Below are 17,194 nucleotides of genomic sequence, written 5' to 3' on the forward strand. Positions count from 1 at the left end.
TGGGTCCGTGCTAGCGGCTGGGGCGCGGGGTGGGGGGCTGAAGCTGTGCCGCCTGCCCTCTGGGGGGGGGGCGTTCAGGTTGCAAAGGGCCATCCCCTCGAGGAGCCCCTAAGACTCCCTGGAATGGCGGGCGGTGCCGCCTGGCTTCCCTCACTGACTGAAGAAGACACCGAGGGTCTGAAGGGAGAAGGCACCTGCCTGGAATCACCGGCAGGTCGGGGCCGTGCTGGGCCTTCAGTCCCAGGCAGAGTCTTGCACTGCCCTCAGCAGCAAGGTGACTTTGAGCCTTGGTGCCGCCTAGGCCCCCTTGCCCTCTCCTGTACCCGGGTGCCCCTGACTTCAGAGCAGGTGGCTCCATGCTCAGGTGCTGCTTCTGGAGCCCCCAGGAGCCCACCTGTGTCTTTGCGGGGACAGGGTCCTGCCGCCACCTCTAGGCCACTCTTCTGGTCTGCCCAGCGTTCTGCCTGGGACAATGACTTCAGGGTACTGTCAAGGTGAAGCGGGCTCCTGAGGGGGCATCCCCAGGCTGCAGGTCCGGGCACCTGCTGGTGGGCTCGCCCACACAGCTCAGAGAGCGCTTCTGCGTGTGGCCGCTCAGCACACGCCATTACCCCGCGTGTATTCTGTGCCCATGCTGGAGCGGGCGTGGGGCGGGGCGGGGCAGACGCCATGAGACAGAGCTTCCTGTCCCAAGGGAGGCCTACTGCATGGCCCGGCTCCTCTTTTGGACCCCATACCCCCCTTCACAGTGGCCGTGTCCCCTCCTACTGATCTTCATTTGCCACCATGCGTAGGCTCACCCAGTGTCCAGCCTGACCTCTTTCCTCTTCCCTCTGCCCTTCCAAATTGGTCTTTAAAGCCTCTCCCATGCCTGGGAGGGAGTGGACAGTTTCCCATCAGGTAGAAAGTGGGGCTTGAACACGTGCCTCCAGGTGCTCATGGGCACGAGAACTGCACTCTGAAGGCCCCTCTTGGGGAGTCCCTGTGCCCACTGATGGTGCCCTCTGCTGCTGCTGCCTGCCGATGCACAGGGAGCAGGGAGCTAAGAGCCTCAGCTCCAGCTTCAGCCTCCTCGGCCACCTGCCAGCTGGGTGACCTTAGGTGAGTTACTTGCCCTCCCTGAGCTTCAGCTTCTCTGTCTGTAAAGTGGGGGTGCTAGCTGTGTGTGCCTCATGGGGCGCTGGTAAGGGAGGAGTGAGACCAGGGCTGTAAAGTGCTGTGCCCAGGGGATCATGGAGGGGCAAAGTGACAGAGGAGTGTTATCTGCTCTTGCTTCTCGGCTCCACATCCATGCTTGTCTGCAGCGTGGTGACAGAGCTGGGCCCTGGAGTGTTGTTTCTCCTTTGCCAGTTGGCACTGAGTGACGTTTTGAGGGTGGTGGGGGGACCCCAGGAGGAACGTGGTCTTCTTGCAGGGTCTGTTGTGCACTCTCCCTGGGCTCCCACACCATGTGGCTTCTCCACTGCCCAGGGTACCCCTGAGCCAGCCCTGGCCTACAAGTCAGATGTGAATGGAGCACCCAACTTTTATTTGATTTCAGGAAAATCAAAACAACTTTTAACAGGAGGTTTCACACACACTTACACACAAACATGCACATACACACCCCTACACCTCCCTCTTGGGAAATTAGTCCCTTTGGGGTTTGGGCCGGCCACAGGGAGCAAGGCGGAGTGGTGTTCCCATGGTCCGGCCTGTGCTTCCAGTTTGCCCCAGGCCTCACCCAGCCCAGTTATTGCCCGGTCTCCTGCCTTTGCCTTGCATCGGGCAGTTCTTAGATTTCTCAAACTTCATGTGCAGGTGTGGCCCTAAGACCCGGATTCAGTGGGTCTGGGATGGGGCCTGGGAACCTGCTTAAGCTCCTCTCGCAGAGGGTGCTCTGAGACACACCCTCCGGAAGTGAGAATGGTTGAGGGAGCAGGATATCCCTGAGCGCTCAGGGTGAGGTCCTGGGCCAGCTGCCCTGGGGCCCTGCAGGTGGCCGAGCGGTCGGCGGCAGATGTGGGGCCAGGGCCTCAGGAGTAGCTAGTGAGGAGGGGACTCTGTGGGGGGACTGGTACACATTTCCTGTTCTTTTCCCTGCAGCCCTCCCTAGAGGTGCCCCTCTGCAAATGGGGCTGGTTTTGTTCCTCAGGCCTGGATGCATCCCAGAGTCTCTCGAATCATCTGCGGAGGCAGGTGGAGACCCAACTGACCCCTGAGTCTGCCAGCCGAACATGCCATCTTTGACACCTTTGATCCTGGGTGTCCCACCTCTGCTGGGGTGCCCCACACCCTCACCACCCAGCGTATTTGCGGGACTCCACGAGGGGGCGCCTGAGACCACTGCTCGTGCTCCGCGCCCCGACAGGGCCGGGGTGGCCAGGCAGCAGGGCCCAGGGAGTCAGGGAGGCCAGTGGAGTTTGCGATGGTGAGAGGTGGGGGCAGCCCAGGAAGGGTTGCCTATGAGCAGCCGGGGTGGGGGCTGGGCTGGGCTGGGCTGCAGCTGGAGTCACCCCTGCCTCCCCTGCCTCCCCGAACCCTACTTCCCCCAAGGGAGCAAATGCTAGGGTGTGGGAGGGGCAGCAGGACCAGCTGGTCATTTCTGAGATGGGTAGAGATGGAGGGGTTCAAATGACCAGCCAAAGACCCCTTCTTGGGCTTCCCAGCCCCTGTGGCCACAGGCCAGGACCCAGTCCCCTCCTGCCCTGTGCTGGGCCGTCTGCCGGGCTGGTGGCCAGGTGGGAAGCCATGTCTGGGCAGGCTGTGGTGCCCCTGGGAGCAGCCTGCTAAGTCTCCTCCCAGCTGCTGTTGCTGGGTGAGGGGCTGCTGTCCTCAGGGTGCCTTGGGCTCCCGGGCCCCTCGTGTGCTGTCAGGGGCTCCCCTGGATTCCTTCTTGCCGGTGGCGGCTTCCTGGGGGCTGTGGAGAGTGGAGCAAGGTTAGGTGGGAGCACAGCGGTGGGCTGGCAGCAGTCGGTTCTCGCTCACTGCGATGCGGAGTTCTTGCCCAGGGCCTCGTGGACAGGATTTGGGCGAGGGGAGCGAGCACTTGTGAGCCCACACTGGTGGAGTTGACTCGTTCCTGGAAGCAGGAGACACCCGGGCAGGGCGGGTCTGATTGAAGGGTGAGCATGGCCACCTGGCGGGAGGGTGGGCTCTCTGCGGGTGTGTGACCCTGCAGACCATCTGGCCCCAGTGCCCGAATGCCTTGCTGAAGGTCCGGGACCTTCTGGATAAATCGAGCTTCTGGGGAAATGCTCTTAGGGTGCCCAGGGCCCTGGTGGGGTGCCTCCATGGGCCTAGGGTACAGGGGAGGACCCTTGCAGGCTGGTCCTGCTGAGACGCTGTGCCCTAGGCCCATCTCTGATGCAGGACGAGCTCAAGTTCTGGGTCAGAAGAGTCAAGTAGGGATCCTGACCCCATGCACCAGCTCTGTGAGCTTGGGCAGGTCATCTCACTTCTCTGAGGGCTAGTTTTCCCAGCTCTGAAACAGTGATGACCATCCCTGGGCAGGGTGGTGAGCCCCAAAGGCAGTGGTTACTGTTTATCTCCACCTTGAACCTCTGCACGGGCGCTGCCCTTGGCGCTGAGTGGTGCCAGCCACAGGCTGGGTCAGGGCCCCGTTCTCACTGACCAGCAGCGTGTGTGTTGCAGCGTTCGGGTACCTGCTTGGGAGCCCCTGTCTTGGCCCAGCCGGGAGGACCGGGGAGAGCTTGGCTCCGAGGGGGGCGGCGGATGCCCCAGCACCCCTGTGGACTGTGGCCACCAGGACAGTTTCCCAGCATGCCCAGCAGGAAGTGGCTTGAAATAAGACAGGTGTGCTGGCCTCCTCCACCGTGTGCTCGAGCAAACACAGGCCACTGTCACTTTCCCGGCAACAATGGCATATTGTGGTGGCCACAGTCCAGCCTGCCTGTCGCGGGCCCGCGTGCACAAACACTGGGGCGGCATCCATTAGGAGCTCGGGCCTTCACAGGCGCCTGGCGCCCTGCGGAGCTGCCTCTGCGGCCAGAGCAGGAAGCGGAAGGTCGCGCTGATCCCCTCAGGCCAGCCCGCCGCCCTACGGGGAGGAGCCCACAGGCGCCACCCTTGGCACACAACCGAGCAGCCCCCAGTGCCTCAGCCGGAGCAAACACCTCCACACCCAGAGGGCGGCACCCTCCTGCTGCTCCTCTTCGAAGGTGGACGGGGGTCCAGGAGTCCCCCCACCACGAGGGACGGGCAGAGTGGCAGGGCTTCAGGGCCCCCAGGCCTGGGGGCTGCTTGTGGCCCAAGAGGCCCCTCCGCCCTGATGGCAAGGACGGTGAGAACCACTGTCCTCAGCCTTATTCTGTGGAAATCTCACGCTAGCCCTGGTATTGCCCCCCTTTCTGGGGGGAAACTGAGGCTCAGGTTGACGGGACTGGCTCGGGCTGCACAGTGAGGCTGAGAAGAGCCAGGATTCACGCTGTCCTGACCTGGGTCCCTCCTCTTAAGGGGTCTGTGCCAGGAGAGGTTCAAGGGCTGGTTTCTGGTTCCTAGCAGCCAGAAAGGTGGGGTGGGGGCATGGTGTTTCGGCTGCCCCCTGCCCCCCATGGCCCCGTCCGCGTACCTTTGCACCACGGGCCCGAGGGCCGTCTCCTCTTCTGCGGCAGCCCTCGCCTGCACTCCTCGGTGCCGGAGCACCTGGACCCCTCCCCTGGCGGGCTCGGCTTGGCCCCCACCTCGGAGCTCAGGCCCACCTGGGGGTGTGGGGGTGTGGTCAGGAGAGGACCTTCCCCCAAGCCTGGGGCAGCCCTGGCTCAGTGGCCCCAACTGAGTGTGTGGCTGGGGACCCACCTCATTGTCCGAGGGGTCCAACTCGTCCAGCTCGTCTGACTCCAGCCCCTGCACTTGGGCCTTGCTGAGTTCTGCAGGACGCAGGGTGTGGGTCAGGCCAGGCTGGGGGCCCTGGAGCCTAGCAGAAGCATAGACCTTTCTAATGGGCCAGACTAGGAGTGACAACTGAAGGAAACTGAGGCACAGAGGGACTGTACCTCAGCGTCTCCCGTGCCTTCTGCAATGACCCTGCCAGCCGGGCTGTCCCCAGGCTTGGTCGCTCTCTGACGGGGAGCTCACTACCTGCCCTGAAGCCCTAATTGCTAGGATGCCCTTCCCTTCACTGCCTATGATCAGAGATGTGCCTGCCCTGGGCCCCCACCTCTTCTCTGGGTCTGTAGCTGGGGTGCCAAGCCCTAGACCCAGGGTTTGGCGGGGCAGCGCAGGGGACTGAGCTGGGCTCTAGGACAGGTCCCCCCCAGCTGATGCTGACCACTGCCCCTCCCTTCCCACTATGGCACCACTTCCTGGGTTCTCAGGGCCCCAGGTACTCACCCTTACCTGGGGGGCCATCAGCATCAGGCCTGTGTGGGTTGGGGGGAGATTTTGGCTTCCCTCTCCCCTCAGCTCCCGTCCCGCTTGGAGAGGGCGTGTTTGGGTGGGGCCCTGTTAGAGGTTGGGAGGGATCCTGGGGGGAAACAAGTAAGCGGCTTGAATTCACCTGAGGCAACTGCCCTGCTTCCAGCCCAGTGTTGGGAAAGGCGGTGAGACTCTGGCTCGGCCCGGCTGCCGCTGGAGGGTGAGCCATCTCCCCTCTAGTGCGAATCAGGCTTTCTCCCGGGGACCGGCCTGATGGTGCAGAGGGAAGCACAGCCCGGGCCCCGGCGGGGTGCTGGCCCGGGCTGGGGGCATGTGGAGGCCAAGAGCAGGGGTGGGCCCCTTACCGCAGGAGCGGAGGGCCCTTCTGGCTCTGGAGCTCTGGCTTCCTTGGTACCGTTGCTGAGTCCCCGGGGTCCAGACCGGGCAGGTAGCTCCACTCCCTGAGGTGGCGCCAGGCTGGGAGTGTGGGCACTCGGGGGGCTGAGGGACCCCGGCCGGCCCGGAGGCTTGGGGGCATGCCGGCCCCGGCCCCGCTCGGAGAGGTCCAGGGGCTTGTCTGGGACATAGTCTCGTGTGGCCCTGTCTTCCTGTCCCCTGGGGCTGCCTGGGCCTGTGGGCTGTGTGTGCCCCCCTCCGGACAGGGCTGCTCCGGCTGCCTCACCCTGGGGGCCTTCCGAGTCAGAGCTGACTGGTGGGGAGGGTGGGGTCCCCGCTGGCGTGGGCGGGCCCCTCAGCCTGGCACTGCCCACCCGCCCCTGTGCCTGCAGCTGCTGGGCCAGGAGCAGGTGCAACGCTCCTTTTAGCCGAGGGTCTCGCACGTCCACCAGGGCGCCCGGCAGCCCCAGCAGGCCCACCGGCTCATCCCAGGCCTCTGCCTCCCCAGCCTTTGGGCCCTGGGGCCGGGGGCCACGGGGGGCTGTGGCGGGGCCTTGGGGGCTGCAGCGGGGGCTCTGAAGGTGCAGAGACAGGTGATGGTTCAGGAGGCACAGGTGGTCAGCCTGGAGGGAGCGCTTCAGGGACTCATAGGCCGTGGCGGGGGGCCGGGAGGCCCGCAGAAAGCTGCAGGATGAGGAGAAGCTCAACTCCTGTGGCCCTGGGTTAGCCCCCACTTCACAGGGGAGGGCCTGGGGCCCACAGGCGAGCTGTCCCAGGTCACAAGGTGGGTCGTGGAGAGGGGTAGGCCCACGTGGACGGTTGTGGAGGGGCCAGAGGTGACCCAGGGCCTGGGGCTCTGAGGAGGGACCTGCACATAGAGATCTTTCTCTCTTCGGGGCCTGGGCTACCTGCTCTGTTCCCGGCCACCTGTGTATGATGCTCTCAGACACGGATGATGATCTTAGACTACTTCTGAGAGGGGTTCCTTGGCCTCAGTCCCCATTGCTGCTCCCACACCCCCCGAACTCTGTCCTGCCACCTCCTGAAAGGTGGGACCAGATCTGGAGACTGGGTGCTCCACTGTGGCTGCTCCTGGTGGTGGCCGTGGGTGGGGCCTCACCTGTCCAGTGGGAGGCTGTGCTTGTAGGGGCCTCACCTGTCCAGTGGGAGGCTGTGCTCGTAGGGGCCTCACCTGTCCAATGGGAGGCTGTGCTCGTAGGGTGGGCTGGGCGGGCTGCTCCTGGTCAGTGGCCGTGGGGGTGTCCCGTTGGTGGAGCCCCGGTCAGTAAAGCAGGCCTGGGAGCCCGGCCGCACCACGGCGATGGTCCCATGCAGCTGGTTGGAGATGCGCTGGGGGCTCTGCACGGGGTGGAGGGGTCAGCGCGGCCCTCTGCCCTGTTCTCTCTTGACTTCGGGCAGGTCACCCACCCCCTCTGAGCCTCGCCGCCACCCAGTGGTCCCTGCGCGGCACAGAGGACAGGTGAGCTGGCATAGACCTGGGCTGCCCGCCTCCCGCCTAGGGCTGCCCAGCAGAAGGGGGTCCTCACCGTGTCCGGGGCCCGTGTCTCTGGCAGGCTGGCACTCGGGGAGATTTTGGCTACTGGAGATGTCCTGTACCCCGTAGACTTTTCTGTGGGAGGAGAAGCGGTGGGCAGGGCAGACTGGGAGGCCCTCAGAGGGGTGGGCGGCTCAGCCCCCTGCCCCCCGCCCTGGGCCAGAGGGCTCTGTGATCCTGCAGGGCCCAGCTTTCTGGTCTCTTGTCCCTCAGAGCACCTTCTCTCTGGGGACTCGCACCTGGATGGTCGTCCTCGCCCTCCTCGTGGCCTCCCAGCGTCTTCTCCGCGATGGCCTTCCAAGCGCCCGGGGAGGGGAGTAGTAGGGGTGAGGGGGGGTCTGAGGCACCCTCCCTGTATTGGGGCTTGAGCCTAACTCCAGAAGGGAGGCAAAGACAGGGAGGGTGAGCGAGGGCAGCACCCCCCAGAGACAATCAGAAGGGCCAGGGCACCCTCCTGGGGGCCAGGCCAGCCCTGCGGGGACACTGGGGTGACCAGGAAAGAGCCCTCTCCGGACATTGCCTGGGCTCCACCACCAGTGGCTCATGCGGCCGGGCTGGCTTCTCACAAATGCCAGTGTCCTCAGGGGGGTCTCGGGTGTCGGCTGCCGCGGAGCTGGGGCCCCCACCCCCACGGTTCTGTGCCCTGCTCTCGGCGCCATGTGCCCGGGGCCTGCCGTGGGGAGGGCCTTGGCGACTGAGGGTGTTCGCCTCCCCGCTCACCGCGGGCCCCGAAGCCGCTTCACTTCCTCTTTCAATGTCTCGTTCTCCAGCTGCAGCCGGTTCAACTCGTTGGCTGCAAAAGGCTCTGATTAGTGAAGGACGAGGGGAGGGGAGGCCGGGCAGGGGCAGGGAGGTCCCCCTCTGTGACCTGTCCCCAGCCGGCCGCCAGCACTTGGCCCGGGGCTTGCTGGCGGTGGCCGCACGAGTGAATGGGTGAGGCTGCTGAGCCTGGAGGCCTAAAGGCTGGTGGGAGCCCCCCCGCCCCCATCTCCGACACCAAGCTTGTCTCTGGTGAGAGCCCAAGGGAAGGGGGGCTTGTGCTCCTCATCGGCAGGTGGGACCTCCGGGCTCTGCGGGACTACCCTCGTTACAGGGGGCAGGAGTTGAGGTCCTGAGGGCAGGGGCACCCCCAGCCCAGGTGACTGACCGGTGAGGGACATGCTGGGGCTTTGTACCATTGTTTCCCCGAGACCCCATGTCAGGCTGAGCAGGTCCTGGGGGTCACTGGACCCCCACAGGAGGGGACACCGAGGTGCAGGGTGACAGGGGGCGGGGCTCACTGAGGATGAAGACGTGCTGTAGGTTTTGGAGGAGGGAGTTCTCGAACTCCTGCTGCTTCTTCCTGGCCAGCTCCTGGGTGACCATGCAGCGGTCACACAGGCCGGCCCGCAGCCTGCGGGACGGGGTGGGGGTGGGCGGTGAGAGGCCACTCTGAGGAGTGAGACTGAGGCCCACAGAGGGGCTGGGACCCTCAGCGCCTGCTCCCGAGATGTGCCCTTGCCATTCCCAAACGGCGGAAGCCCCACCCCACCCCTACCCTGTGGGCTAAGCGCGCCGTGTTCCGCCGAGTTTGGGAAGGAGCCTCGCAAATGCAGTTGACCTGAGGCTCTGAGAGTCCCGCGGGGGCGGGGGAGACCCCTGCCTCGTTCAGTCTGCCCAGAACTTCCCGAGCTCCGCCGCCCCCCATCCAGAGCTCACCTGTTCTCCAGCACCCACACGTTCTCCTTCAGCGCCTTCTGCTGCTCCCTAAGCTGATGGTTCTTGGCACAGAGCTCCTCCACCCTCTGGGCGTCCCTGTGGGGACCAGCCGAGGTGGGGGTTCTGCTCTGCCCGGGAGCCCCACGCTGCGTCCGGGCTGGCCTCGCCCGCCGGAGTAGGTCCCGGCCCGGGGCCTGCTGGGTGCGCCCGCTGTGGGGACTTCCTGGCAAGGGCTGCGCGGAACCAGCAGCCCAGTCGTGAGTGGGACCGGCCGGGTCCACGCGCCGCTCGCAGCGCTATGGAACTGCAGCCCCGTAAGTGAAATGGGGAGTGAGGGGCCACTCCACTGGCCGTGGGGCCTCCCAAGGAGCATTCCTACTGATCACTGTTGGTAGCCCAGGTGCCCACCCCCTGGAGAGTCCCCATTCACTCGGGTGGGCTTGGAGGTTCCATTCCTGGCTCCACCTGCTACTGGAGGCATGGCCTCGGGCCAGTGATCACCCCCAGCCCCCACACTGAGCCTCAGTTTCCCCTTCTGCATCACTGTCTTTCCCGCTGGGCCAGGGTCTGTCCGGACTCACCGGCATCTCTCCGAGTTCAGTTCCAGAAGCTTATTCTGCAGGCCTGGAGGAGCCAGGGAAGGGGTGGGGGTCAGGCCCGGTCCCGCAGCAGAGCCCGGGGCACCTCCTGTCCCTGGCTGTCTGGCAGGGCTCTCCGCAGAGCCCCGCTGCCTGCCTGGACCCCCTCACAGATGCCCCAAGGCTGCCCCACCTGAGGGGCTCCTGCCGCATGCCCCCTGGCAGCTTCCACCTAGTCTCATGGCTGCCTGGGACCCCTTGCAGTCTGGCTCTGGTGTCTGCCTGGAGGTTGGGAGGGACCCTGACACTGGGAGTGACCGGCCACCGGGCCATGTCCCGGAAGTGTGTTTTTGGGGAGGCACAGCAGGGTTGAAATAAAGCAGGCTCTTTGGGGAAACCGCAGCGAGAGGTTGCCTCTTTGCCACCTGGTCGCCCTCGGACGCGGGCCTGCTAGCCCACACAGCCCCCCGCGTCGCTGGGTCTCTGGGTCGCTGGGGAAGAGATCCAGGCCCTTTGGCCCTCAGGGTGGTGTGTCAGTGCTGGGGAGAGGTGCTGGGAGGGTCTGGCTGGCTCTAGAGTGAGGGGAGTGGGGTGGCTCCAGCCCTGTGGTTAGGGGGTGGAATGCACAGTGTGGGGGCTGGGGCAGAGCTTGGCCTGGGGGTCCTGCAGGGAAGCAGAGGGATTTCAGCTCAAAACCCTGGAATGCTCTGAACAGGCCTCCAGAGCCATGAGCTCCCATTCCTAGAGGTGGGCAACCGAGCACCCCCCTGCCCCACCCTGGGTGAGGGGGCCCATCTCAGCCAAAGCTTCTGGCTCTCCGCTGGGGGCGTGGCTTTTTATTTCTGCTCTGCTGTCAGTGGACCCTTTGGGAGAAGACCCTCCAGGGCCACACTCAGGGATGCCAGTCTGCGGCTGGGCGCCTGGCTACGTGGCAGCTCTGGGCTCTGGGTTAGGACTCCCTGTCTGGGCCTGGAAGGCAGGGTCCCCAGGTCTGGCAAGAATTGGAGGTGACCTGTAGGAGCGCCCTGACCGGGCCCAGGTGAGGGCTAGGGACACCTGCCCCCACCCGGCCCCATGACACTCACCTCGGACCTCGTTCTCGTGGACCTCCTTCAGCCTGTTTAGCGACTCTGTGAAGCTCTCCATGGCTCCCTACGGCTCTGGCCCAGACCCCTCTGAGGCTCCTCTTGGCCTCTACTGCCCCTCTGTTCCCAGCCTGGGGAGGAGGAAGTGGGGAGAGGTCATGCTGGCTTGGGAAGGGTCTGTGGGCTCTAGGGCCCCATACGGATGCGCGTGCAGACACAGATCTGTAGAGACACACCGGCCTCATCTGCTCAAGGAAGTGGGCCCCGTACTGAGAGGCTGCAGGGCTCCAAGGAGGGGGCGGGAACCCCTGTGCAGCGAGGCCACTGATTGCTGAGCCCTTCCCCCTCCCCACAGGCCCTCAGAGGCACCTACGTGGGTCATACACACCCTGAGGTCCACTGCCTGAGACCAGAATTAAGGGGCCCGGAAGCCTGGGGCCTGGGCACCCTGGCGCTCACTCCCTTCCAGGCCTTTCTGAGACTCTGCCAGCCTGGAGAGGTCTCGGGCAGGCAGGCAGTTGGGAGCAGTGAGCTCACAGGGCTGTGGGTCCCCACTCCCTCCCCACCTCCCCTCCCCTGCCACTGCCCCTGTGGCCGCAGGTGGGTCCCAGGCCTGGCAGGCTGGGCCACAGGTCAGGAGGCTGGGCCAGGCCTGGCCCACAGTGACTCCAACACCCGTGGCATGTGCTGTTACCCTGAGCTGCTTGCCACACGCAGAGCCCTTCTGGGGAAGTCTCTGTCCCGGCTCCTTGAGAGGAGGGGGCGCTGCCATGGCTGGGGCGGGCGCCGGCCACCAGCCCAGACCTCTGCCCCGGGCTGCCCCTCACTCGGGCGGCGTGCATGCACTGTGTGTGTCTGTGTCACACAGGTGTGGTGTGAGTGTGTGCACATGCGTGTGCTCTACGTGTGCTGCGTGGTGCCGAGGCCCCAGCTCTCCTTCTCCCGTGTTCACCTCGAGTCTGAGTAATTGTGGTGCTCATGCTGACCCTGGCCTGCGCTGACCGAGGCTGAGCTGAAGCCCTCCGTCCCCACCGCAGGGCCCATGCTCTGAGTCTCTCAAAGGACAGAGTGGGGCTTGTCCTGGCCCGCCTGGGCCGGAGCCTACACTCTTCCTCTCCGATGTCACCACCGGCCAGGGGAGGTGGCCCCTTCTGGTCCTCGGCCCGAGGAGCCCTGGGGTCTGCTGGGTCCCGCCAACACGCGGCTGGGCTCCTAGCCCTCCCGGCCGCTTGCCTGCTGGCATCCTGCACCCACCAGCCAGCAGTGACTGTTGGTTGCTTCCTACGTCCACCCAAACCTCACCTTTCCCTCCCCTGCCACACCCGCCAGGGCCCAAGCCACCCCCTTTCGTGAGGACACGCTCTCAGCCCAGCGGTGGTGCGGGCCCCGGAAGGCCTCTGCTCACACCTGCTCGCGGTCCCATCCCTGCAGGCTGGGCCCGAGTCCCCGCTGTGGCTGCCCAAGGGAGCGCTGTCTCATTTGAATTTCAGTTTGCCCTGAAGATGTGCCCGCAAGTGTTTGCAGCAGCACTCTGAGAACAGCCCCGACCTGGGAACCCCCACATGCCCCTGCCAGTGGCCCCTGCTGGGAGGAATGACCGCTCCCCGCCCTCAGGGGCTAGCACACGGTGACACCCCGTGATGGGAGCCGGCCTGACGTGGGGTTCATGCACACGGAGCACGGCAGAGGCATGATGCTCTGGGCTCTTGGGAGCTGGGGTGGTGGCCACTCTGGGCGTGGGACTGAGGGGTGTCCCTGACTGAGGGGAGCAGACCCCGTGGCTCTAGGAGAAGCCACAGGTCGGGGCCGGCAGGGCTTCTAGAGCTGCCCGAGGAAGACTGGACCGTGGAGTCTGGCTCAGCAGGCTCTGTGCACCTGAGGTCAAGCATCAGAGCACCGGAGGCATCGGCCGGAGGACAGAGTGAGGTCCCGTGTCCTGCGGTGGCTTGGCTGCGGATCCAGCTGAGCAGGGCTGTCTGGGGTGTGCTGGGAAGGTGGGGCTCCTTAACTTGTTCTGAGGACCTGCCTGGGCTCTGGGCCACTCCCGGGTGATGGCCAGGGGCATGGGGGTGGCTGCTGGGAGGCTGTGTGCTGAGTGGTGAGGGCTTAGGAGGGTCCCGCCGCCCGAGGCTGGGAGCTGACACCCGATGAGGGACATCCTTGCAGGTTAGGAGACCACACCGTACATCTTAGGGCTTTGGGAGCAACCAGTGCTCGAGCGGGTACAAATGACAGTCCCAGCCCCATTCCCAAGCGCGACACACACCGTCACTTCCTTTGCAGCCTGTCTGCCCAACCCTGGCCACGCTGTAGGGAGCCCGCTCTCCACGTGGGGAACCGAGGCCCCAAGGGGTAGCGTCGTGTTCGTGGGAGCTGCGGTTTGAACTCACTCTGGGGTCGGCACGGACCAGAGACGAGATCCCCGTGGCCGTGCCGTGCGGGCTGCGGCGATGTTTACCTTACGGCCGGGCGCCTGGGAGCTCAGGCGGGGCAGGCGGGGCGGGCAGGCTGAGGTGGCCGGGCAGGGGCTGAGCTGCAGCTGGAAATTCCACCCCGACCCGCCAGACAGGCCGCTCCCCCCAGCCGGTAAAGGAGCCGCCCGAGGGCGCCGAGGGTGCCCGTAGGTCTGGAGAGGCTGTGCGGGCTCTGAGTCTGCGCGGGAGGTGGGCACTGGAGGAAGAGCGGATGGGTCGGCCTCGTTGATGACCCTGTGCATCACCTACACTGGGCAGAGGGCTAACCCTGTGGGTGTCCAAGCCGACAGCCTGGGTGGGGGTCCCCGTCCTGCCTCTATCCTCTGTGTGACCCGGCAAGTCGTTCACCTCTCTGGGCCTCAGTTTCCTCACTGGGGGGTAATACCCCCCCCCGCAGCAGCTTGTTACACGGCTCCTTTCCATCAGATGATGCTTGTCCAGGTGACACCTGTCCAGGTAATGCTTTTCCAGGTAACGCATGCCCAGGTGACACGTACTCAGCCAGAAACCCGGCAGGTCGAGTGCTCGGCTAAGTGCAGATGGAGACCCCCGTGTCCGCTGCCTGCAGTCCCTCCACGAGCCCCGCCCGCTCACGCGGCCCCAGGGGCTCACAGTGCGCTCACAGGAGCGCTCCTGCCTTGGACAAGCACGAGTACCGCAGCTACCAAGTTCCTTTGCAAGAGGACCAGACCCCCACCCCCAAGTTCAGGGGAGAGGGCTCAGATTCCAGCAGGCACACACTTGCATCTTTGGACAGTTGCTCACTGTGCGGACACTTTGGGCCCACGGAGTCTTGGTGACTGCGTCCAGGGGAGGCGCCATCCAGCCCCTATGCACAGAAGAGGATGCCGAGGCTCCGGCTGTGGCCCCGGGCCTGGGCTGGGCACCGTCAGGCTGTGCGGCAAAGCCCACCATGATGTGGGGTCTTGCCTCCTCCCGGGCCAGCCCGGCCCCTGGGCTCCTCCCGTGTCTGAGTGTGTGGCCGTGGGAGCGGGGCTCCTCACCCCCTGGCCTGCTCCCCTTGTCGGGGCCACCCCTGCTCCAGCAGGCCCCCCGGGTGCAGGACAGTTGTGTGGGTCCCCCTGCCCCCGACTCTGCCCCTTCTCTGCAGTCGCTCCTGTCTGTCTCTCCACCCACCCCTAAAACATCAACAACAGCAGTAGAAGGAGCGGGACTGCTGCCCCCGAGCATCCGCTCTGTGCTGAGTGCTGGCCCTCTGTGCGAGCCGGCCTCGAGGCAGCTCAGACGCTCCAGGGTCTCCCTCCACCCTCTCTGGGGGTCTCTGTGGTGATGGCCAACGCTTCCGCCGCAACTTTGGCCAAGTCACATGCCTGGCCCTGCGTCAGTGTCCCCGTCCCTAAAACAGACGGTGGAGGTGGATCCTGCCCTGGGCTCCTGGAGGCACGTGAGTCCGTGCCTGCTGGGGCTGTCAGGACTCCTTGCACGTGGACAGGCCAGCTGGTGGTCAGGGGCCAGCCCGGGAGCCCCGGGTGCCGGGCACCCATGTGAGCATCACATGCAACTGCTCCCCGGATCTCACGCTTACCGTGAAGTAACTAGGACAACCCCATTTCACAGATGAGGAAGCTGAGGCTCAGAGCGACATCACCTTTCCACGGTCGCCAGCTTGCTAGGGGCACAGCCGGGGCAGAAGCCCGCAGCCTGGGCCTCCTAGCAGCCCCCGGGCCAATTCACACGCAGTAGGTATCACTGCCGGGGTGGTTCCAGTATTGCCAGACCCATAGCCCATGACACACGGGCATGCACGTGTGATGCCCACACACACCCAGGGAGGCAACAGCGTCCTAGCGATGTCCCAGCACACGTCGGCGTGCACCCCAACACAAAGAGGCCACGCACACGTGTGCCATCCTGGGTCACCCCCTGCACCACACGCTCAGCCCCGCACAGGCCCAGGGACGGCCGCACACGCACGTGCACACATGTGCAAATGCACATGTAGTTGTGTACCCCACGCACACGTGTGCACATGCACAGAGGAACAAGGCGGGTGTGCGCTTGCTTGGCGGGCTGAGGCGTTGCTCTGCGGCTCGGGTAACGGCGGGCCCTGCAACCTGACTCCTTGAGGATGGGCTGGCCCTCGGTGGCTGCGCCCTCGCTGGCTTCCACCCTGAGGCCTGGTCAGGGGAGGCTGAGTGGGACCTACGTCCCTGTTTGTCACTGTCTTTCAGGGGACACCGAGCCGGGGGCAGCCGAGGGCCCCACGGTGCCCAGCCCTGAGCTGGGGCCGGCTGTGCCATGTAGTCCCCTCACCCCCACGGCTGCACTCCTTTGCCCTATGAGGGTCTGGGCAGTGGGGCAGGTCCAGGATGGAGTGCCTGGCCACCGGCCCGTTCCCGGTGCCCCCGGAGCCTCACCAGACGACCACTTCCTGGTGCGGTGCTGTCAGGCGCAGCACTGCCCCTCTGCACCCTGACCCTCCACCCAGGAAACCCACCGAGCCTCCTTCCACCGCTCAGACCCCGGACCGGTGCCCCGGGGCAGGGGGCTGCGCCTCTCAGCCAGTCTGCTGACCCCCTCCTCCTGCCCAGCAAGCAGGGGCTGGGGCTCCTGCCTTGGCGGCAAGCACCTCCCAGGGACCCCGCCCCGCCTCCCCCACCCCGGTTGTTGGAGCTGCCAGCCCTGGGGCCCCCAGGTACTCACATGGCCCCTCGCTGCAGCGACCTCCGCGACCTTGTGAGCCGAGCGCTCCCCACCTGAGGGAGACAGAAGTGAGCAGTGCGTGAACTTGCACGGGCAACAAGACACAATTTTGACCAAACCCGCTTGACAGGTTTTGGGCTCTCTCCGCCAGGAGCGGAAAGGAGACAGAGACTGCCCAAAGCTGCCCAACGGGTTCCGCCTTCGCACAGAAAGTGGCAAAACGGGTCGGGGCTGAACCCACACAGACCTGGGATTGTTTCCCCATAATTACCAGTGGCCGAGCCCGGCCAGTTAACTAGCCCAGGGCCCGATGGGGAGGGTGGCGGGGGTGAGGGGCACGGGGCGGGCCGGGGCAGCAGACCCGCTAGTCTTGTCTCCTTAGGGAGAGGCCTGCAGTGGCCCCTCTTGCCTCACATCCCGGCTCAGCACGGGCTGACCTGTCTGGCCTCAGTTTCCCGGTCTGTACGGCGGGGCTGATGAGCACAGGTGTGTCCCTATGAGAGCTCAGGAGACGGGAATCCAGAGGTGTGGCTGGAAGTGTCCCCGCTGGCTCTGGGAAACGCTGCCCCGCACTGCCTCCCGCACCCCTGGGAGGGCCCAGCCTGGGGACATTGCTGGGTCTCAGGGCAGGTGGGGGGCGCCGGTGGGGCTGGGCCCGGGGACGGCCGCCGAGCTGCGGGACGAGCCAGGCGCTGTGGCTGCGGGACGAGCCAGGCGCTGTGGCTCCCCGCGTTTCTTCTGTGCGCTGGGGCGGTGTGGTCGCACTCCTGCGGAAACCAGCGGGCCTCCGAGGGCTGCGGTTGCCCATGATGCTGCCCCTGCACCTTGTCCCACGCCCCCCGCTCCCCCCATGAGTCCCCCCGCTCTCATTCTCCCATGCCCCCCATCCACCACCGCCCTCTTGCCCTGAACCCCTGAGCTCCCCTCCCCACACCCCCTTCCCCACATGCTCAGAGTCTCCCCCAAGGGCACCGTAGTGACTCCAGGGAGTGCTCAGGGCTCAGGGGGGAGACCCGGGGCTCCCGGCCAGTAGAGCTGGTGAGGGCCCGGGAGGCACTCCCTGCTCCCTGGTGAGGCCCCCGTTGGCCGCCGTGGCCAGACTCTGGGGTGGCAGGAAGGGGCAGAGATCAGCCAGGGCGATCCCGGGCTCTGGCCAGGCCCTGGGGCTTCGAGGAGGCCTCCTGCACGAGGCCTGCCCACTGCCGCCTCCCGTCTGAGCCCCTTGGGAGTGGTGTGTGCGTGTGAGGGGTGGGTGCGGGAGTGGGGCCATCGGGGAGCCCGTGTCTGAGTGTGCTTGCCTTTGGTGCCAGCGGGTATGCGCTGGATCGCGGCCCAGAGAGTTGTGCGTGTTCCCCTGCACGAGTCTGTGTGTCTGGGTGCGCTCTCGTC

The 17,194-nt window shown here is 65.8% G+C and overlaps 1 protein-coding gene and 1 long non-coding RNA gene across 6 annotated transcripts in view; one reads left to right on the forward strand and one right to left on the reverse strand.

Annotated features, from left to right (window-relative positions):
• The first annotated feature begins 53 nt into the window (after window positions 1–53).
• The window catches only part of LOC144379305 (uncharacterized), a 29,632-nt gene continuing 12,491 nt past the window's right edge, over window positions 54–17,194 (forward strand). The window contains exon 1 of the long non-coding RNA XR_013442115.1: window positions 54–1,101. This is a non-coding gene — a long non-coding RNA (uncharacterized LOC144379305). The remainder of the gene's footprint in view (window positions 1,102–17,194) is intronic.
• On the reverse strand, window positions 1,854–15,902 carry RBBP8NL (RBBP8 N-terminal like). 5 transcript variants are annotated; one of them, XM_078057358.1, is made up of 14 exons: window positions 15,806–15,902; window positions 10,668–10,798; window positions 9,586–9,628; window positions 9,005–9,100; window positions 8,587–8,699; window positions 8,027–8,099; window positions 7,546–7,676; window positions 7,299–7,381; window positions 6,944–7,110; window positions 5,721–6,435; window positions 5,338–5,464; window positions 4,798–4,868; window positions 4,571–4,700; window positions 1,854–2,899 (listed from the first exon to the last, which is right to left on the reverse strand). In XM_078057358.1, the coding sequence occupies exons 2-14, from the start codon at window positions 10,726–10,728 to the stop codon at window positions 2,769–2,771; spliced, it is 1,941 nt and encodes a 646-aa protein (XP_077913484.1). In that variant the 5' UTR covers window positions 10,729–10,798; window positions 15,806–15,902; the 3' UTR covers window positions 1,854–2,768. The 5 variants fall into 5 exon arrangements, with proteins under 5 accessions (XP_077913484.1, XP_077913483.1, XP_077913486.1 ...); XM_078057357.1 differs by having other exon boundaries at window positions 5,332–5,464; XM_078057360.1 differs by lacking the exon at window positions 4,571–4,700.

This window comes from Halichoerus grypus, chromosome 10 (assembly GCF_964656455.1).
Source record: "Halichoerus grypus chromosome 10, mHalGry1.hap1.1, whole genome shotgun sequence".
Classification (NCBI taxonomy): Eukaryota; Metazoa; Chordata; class Mammalia; order Carnivora; family Phocidae; genus Halichoerus; species Halichoerus grypus.

Coding starts and splice junctions, on each gene's coding strand:
- RBBP8NL (XM_078057357.1), bottom strand. CDS start 10,728: ATGGAGAGCTTCACAGAGTCGCTAAACAGGCTGAAGGAGGTCCACGAG. Junction 7,677..8,026: donor AAGCGGCTTCGGGGCCCGCG/GTGAGCGGGGAG, acceptor TTCTGGAGTTAG/GCTCAAGCCCCAATACAGGG. Junction 6,436..6,943: donor CACAGCCTCCCATTGGACAG/GTGAGGCCCCTA, acceptor CTCATCCTGCAG/CTTTCTGCGGGCCTCCCGGC.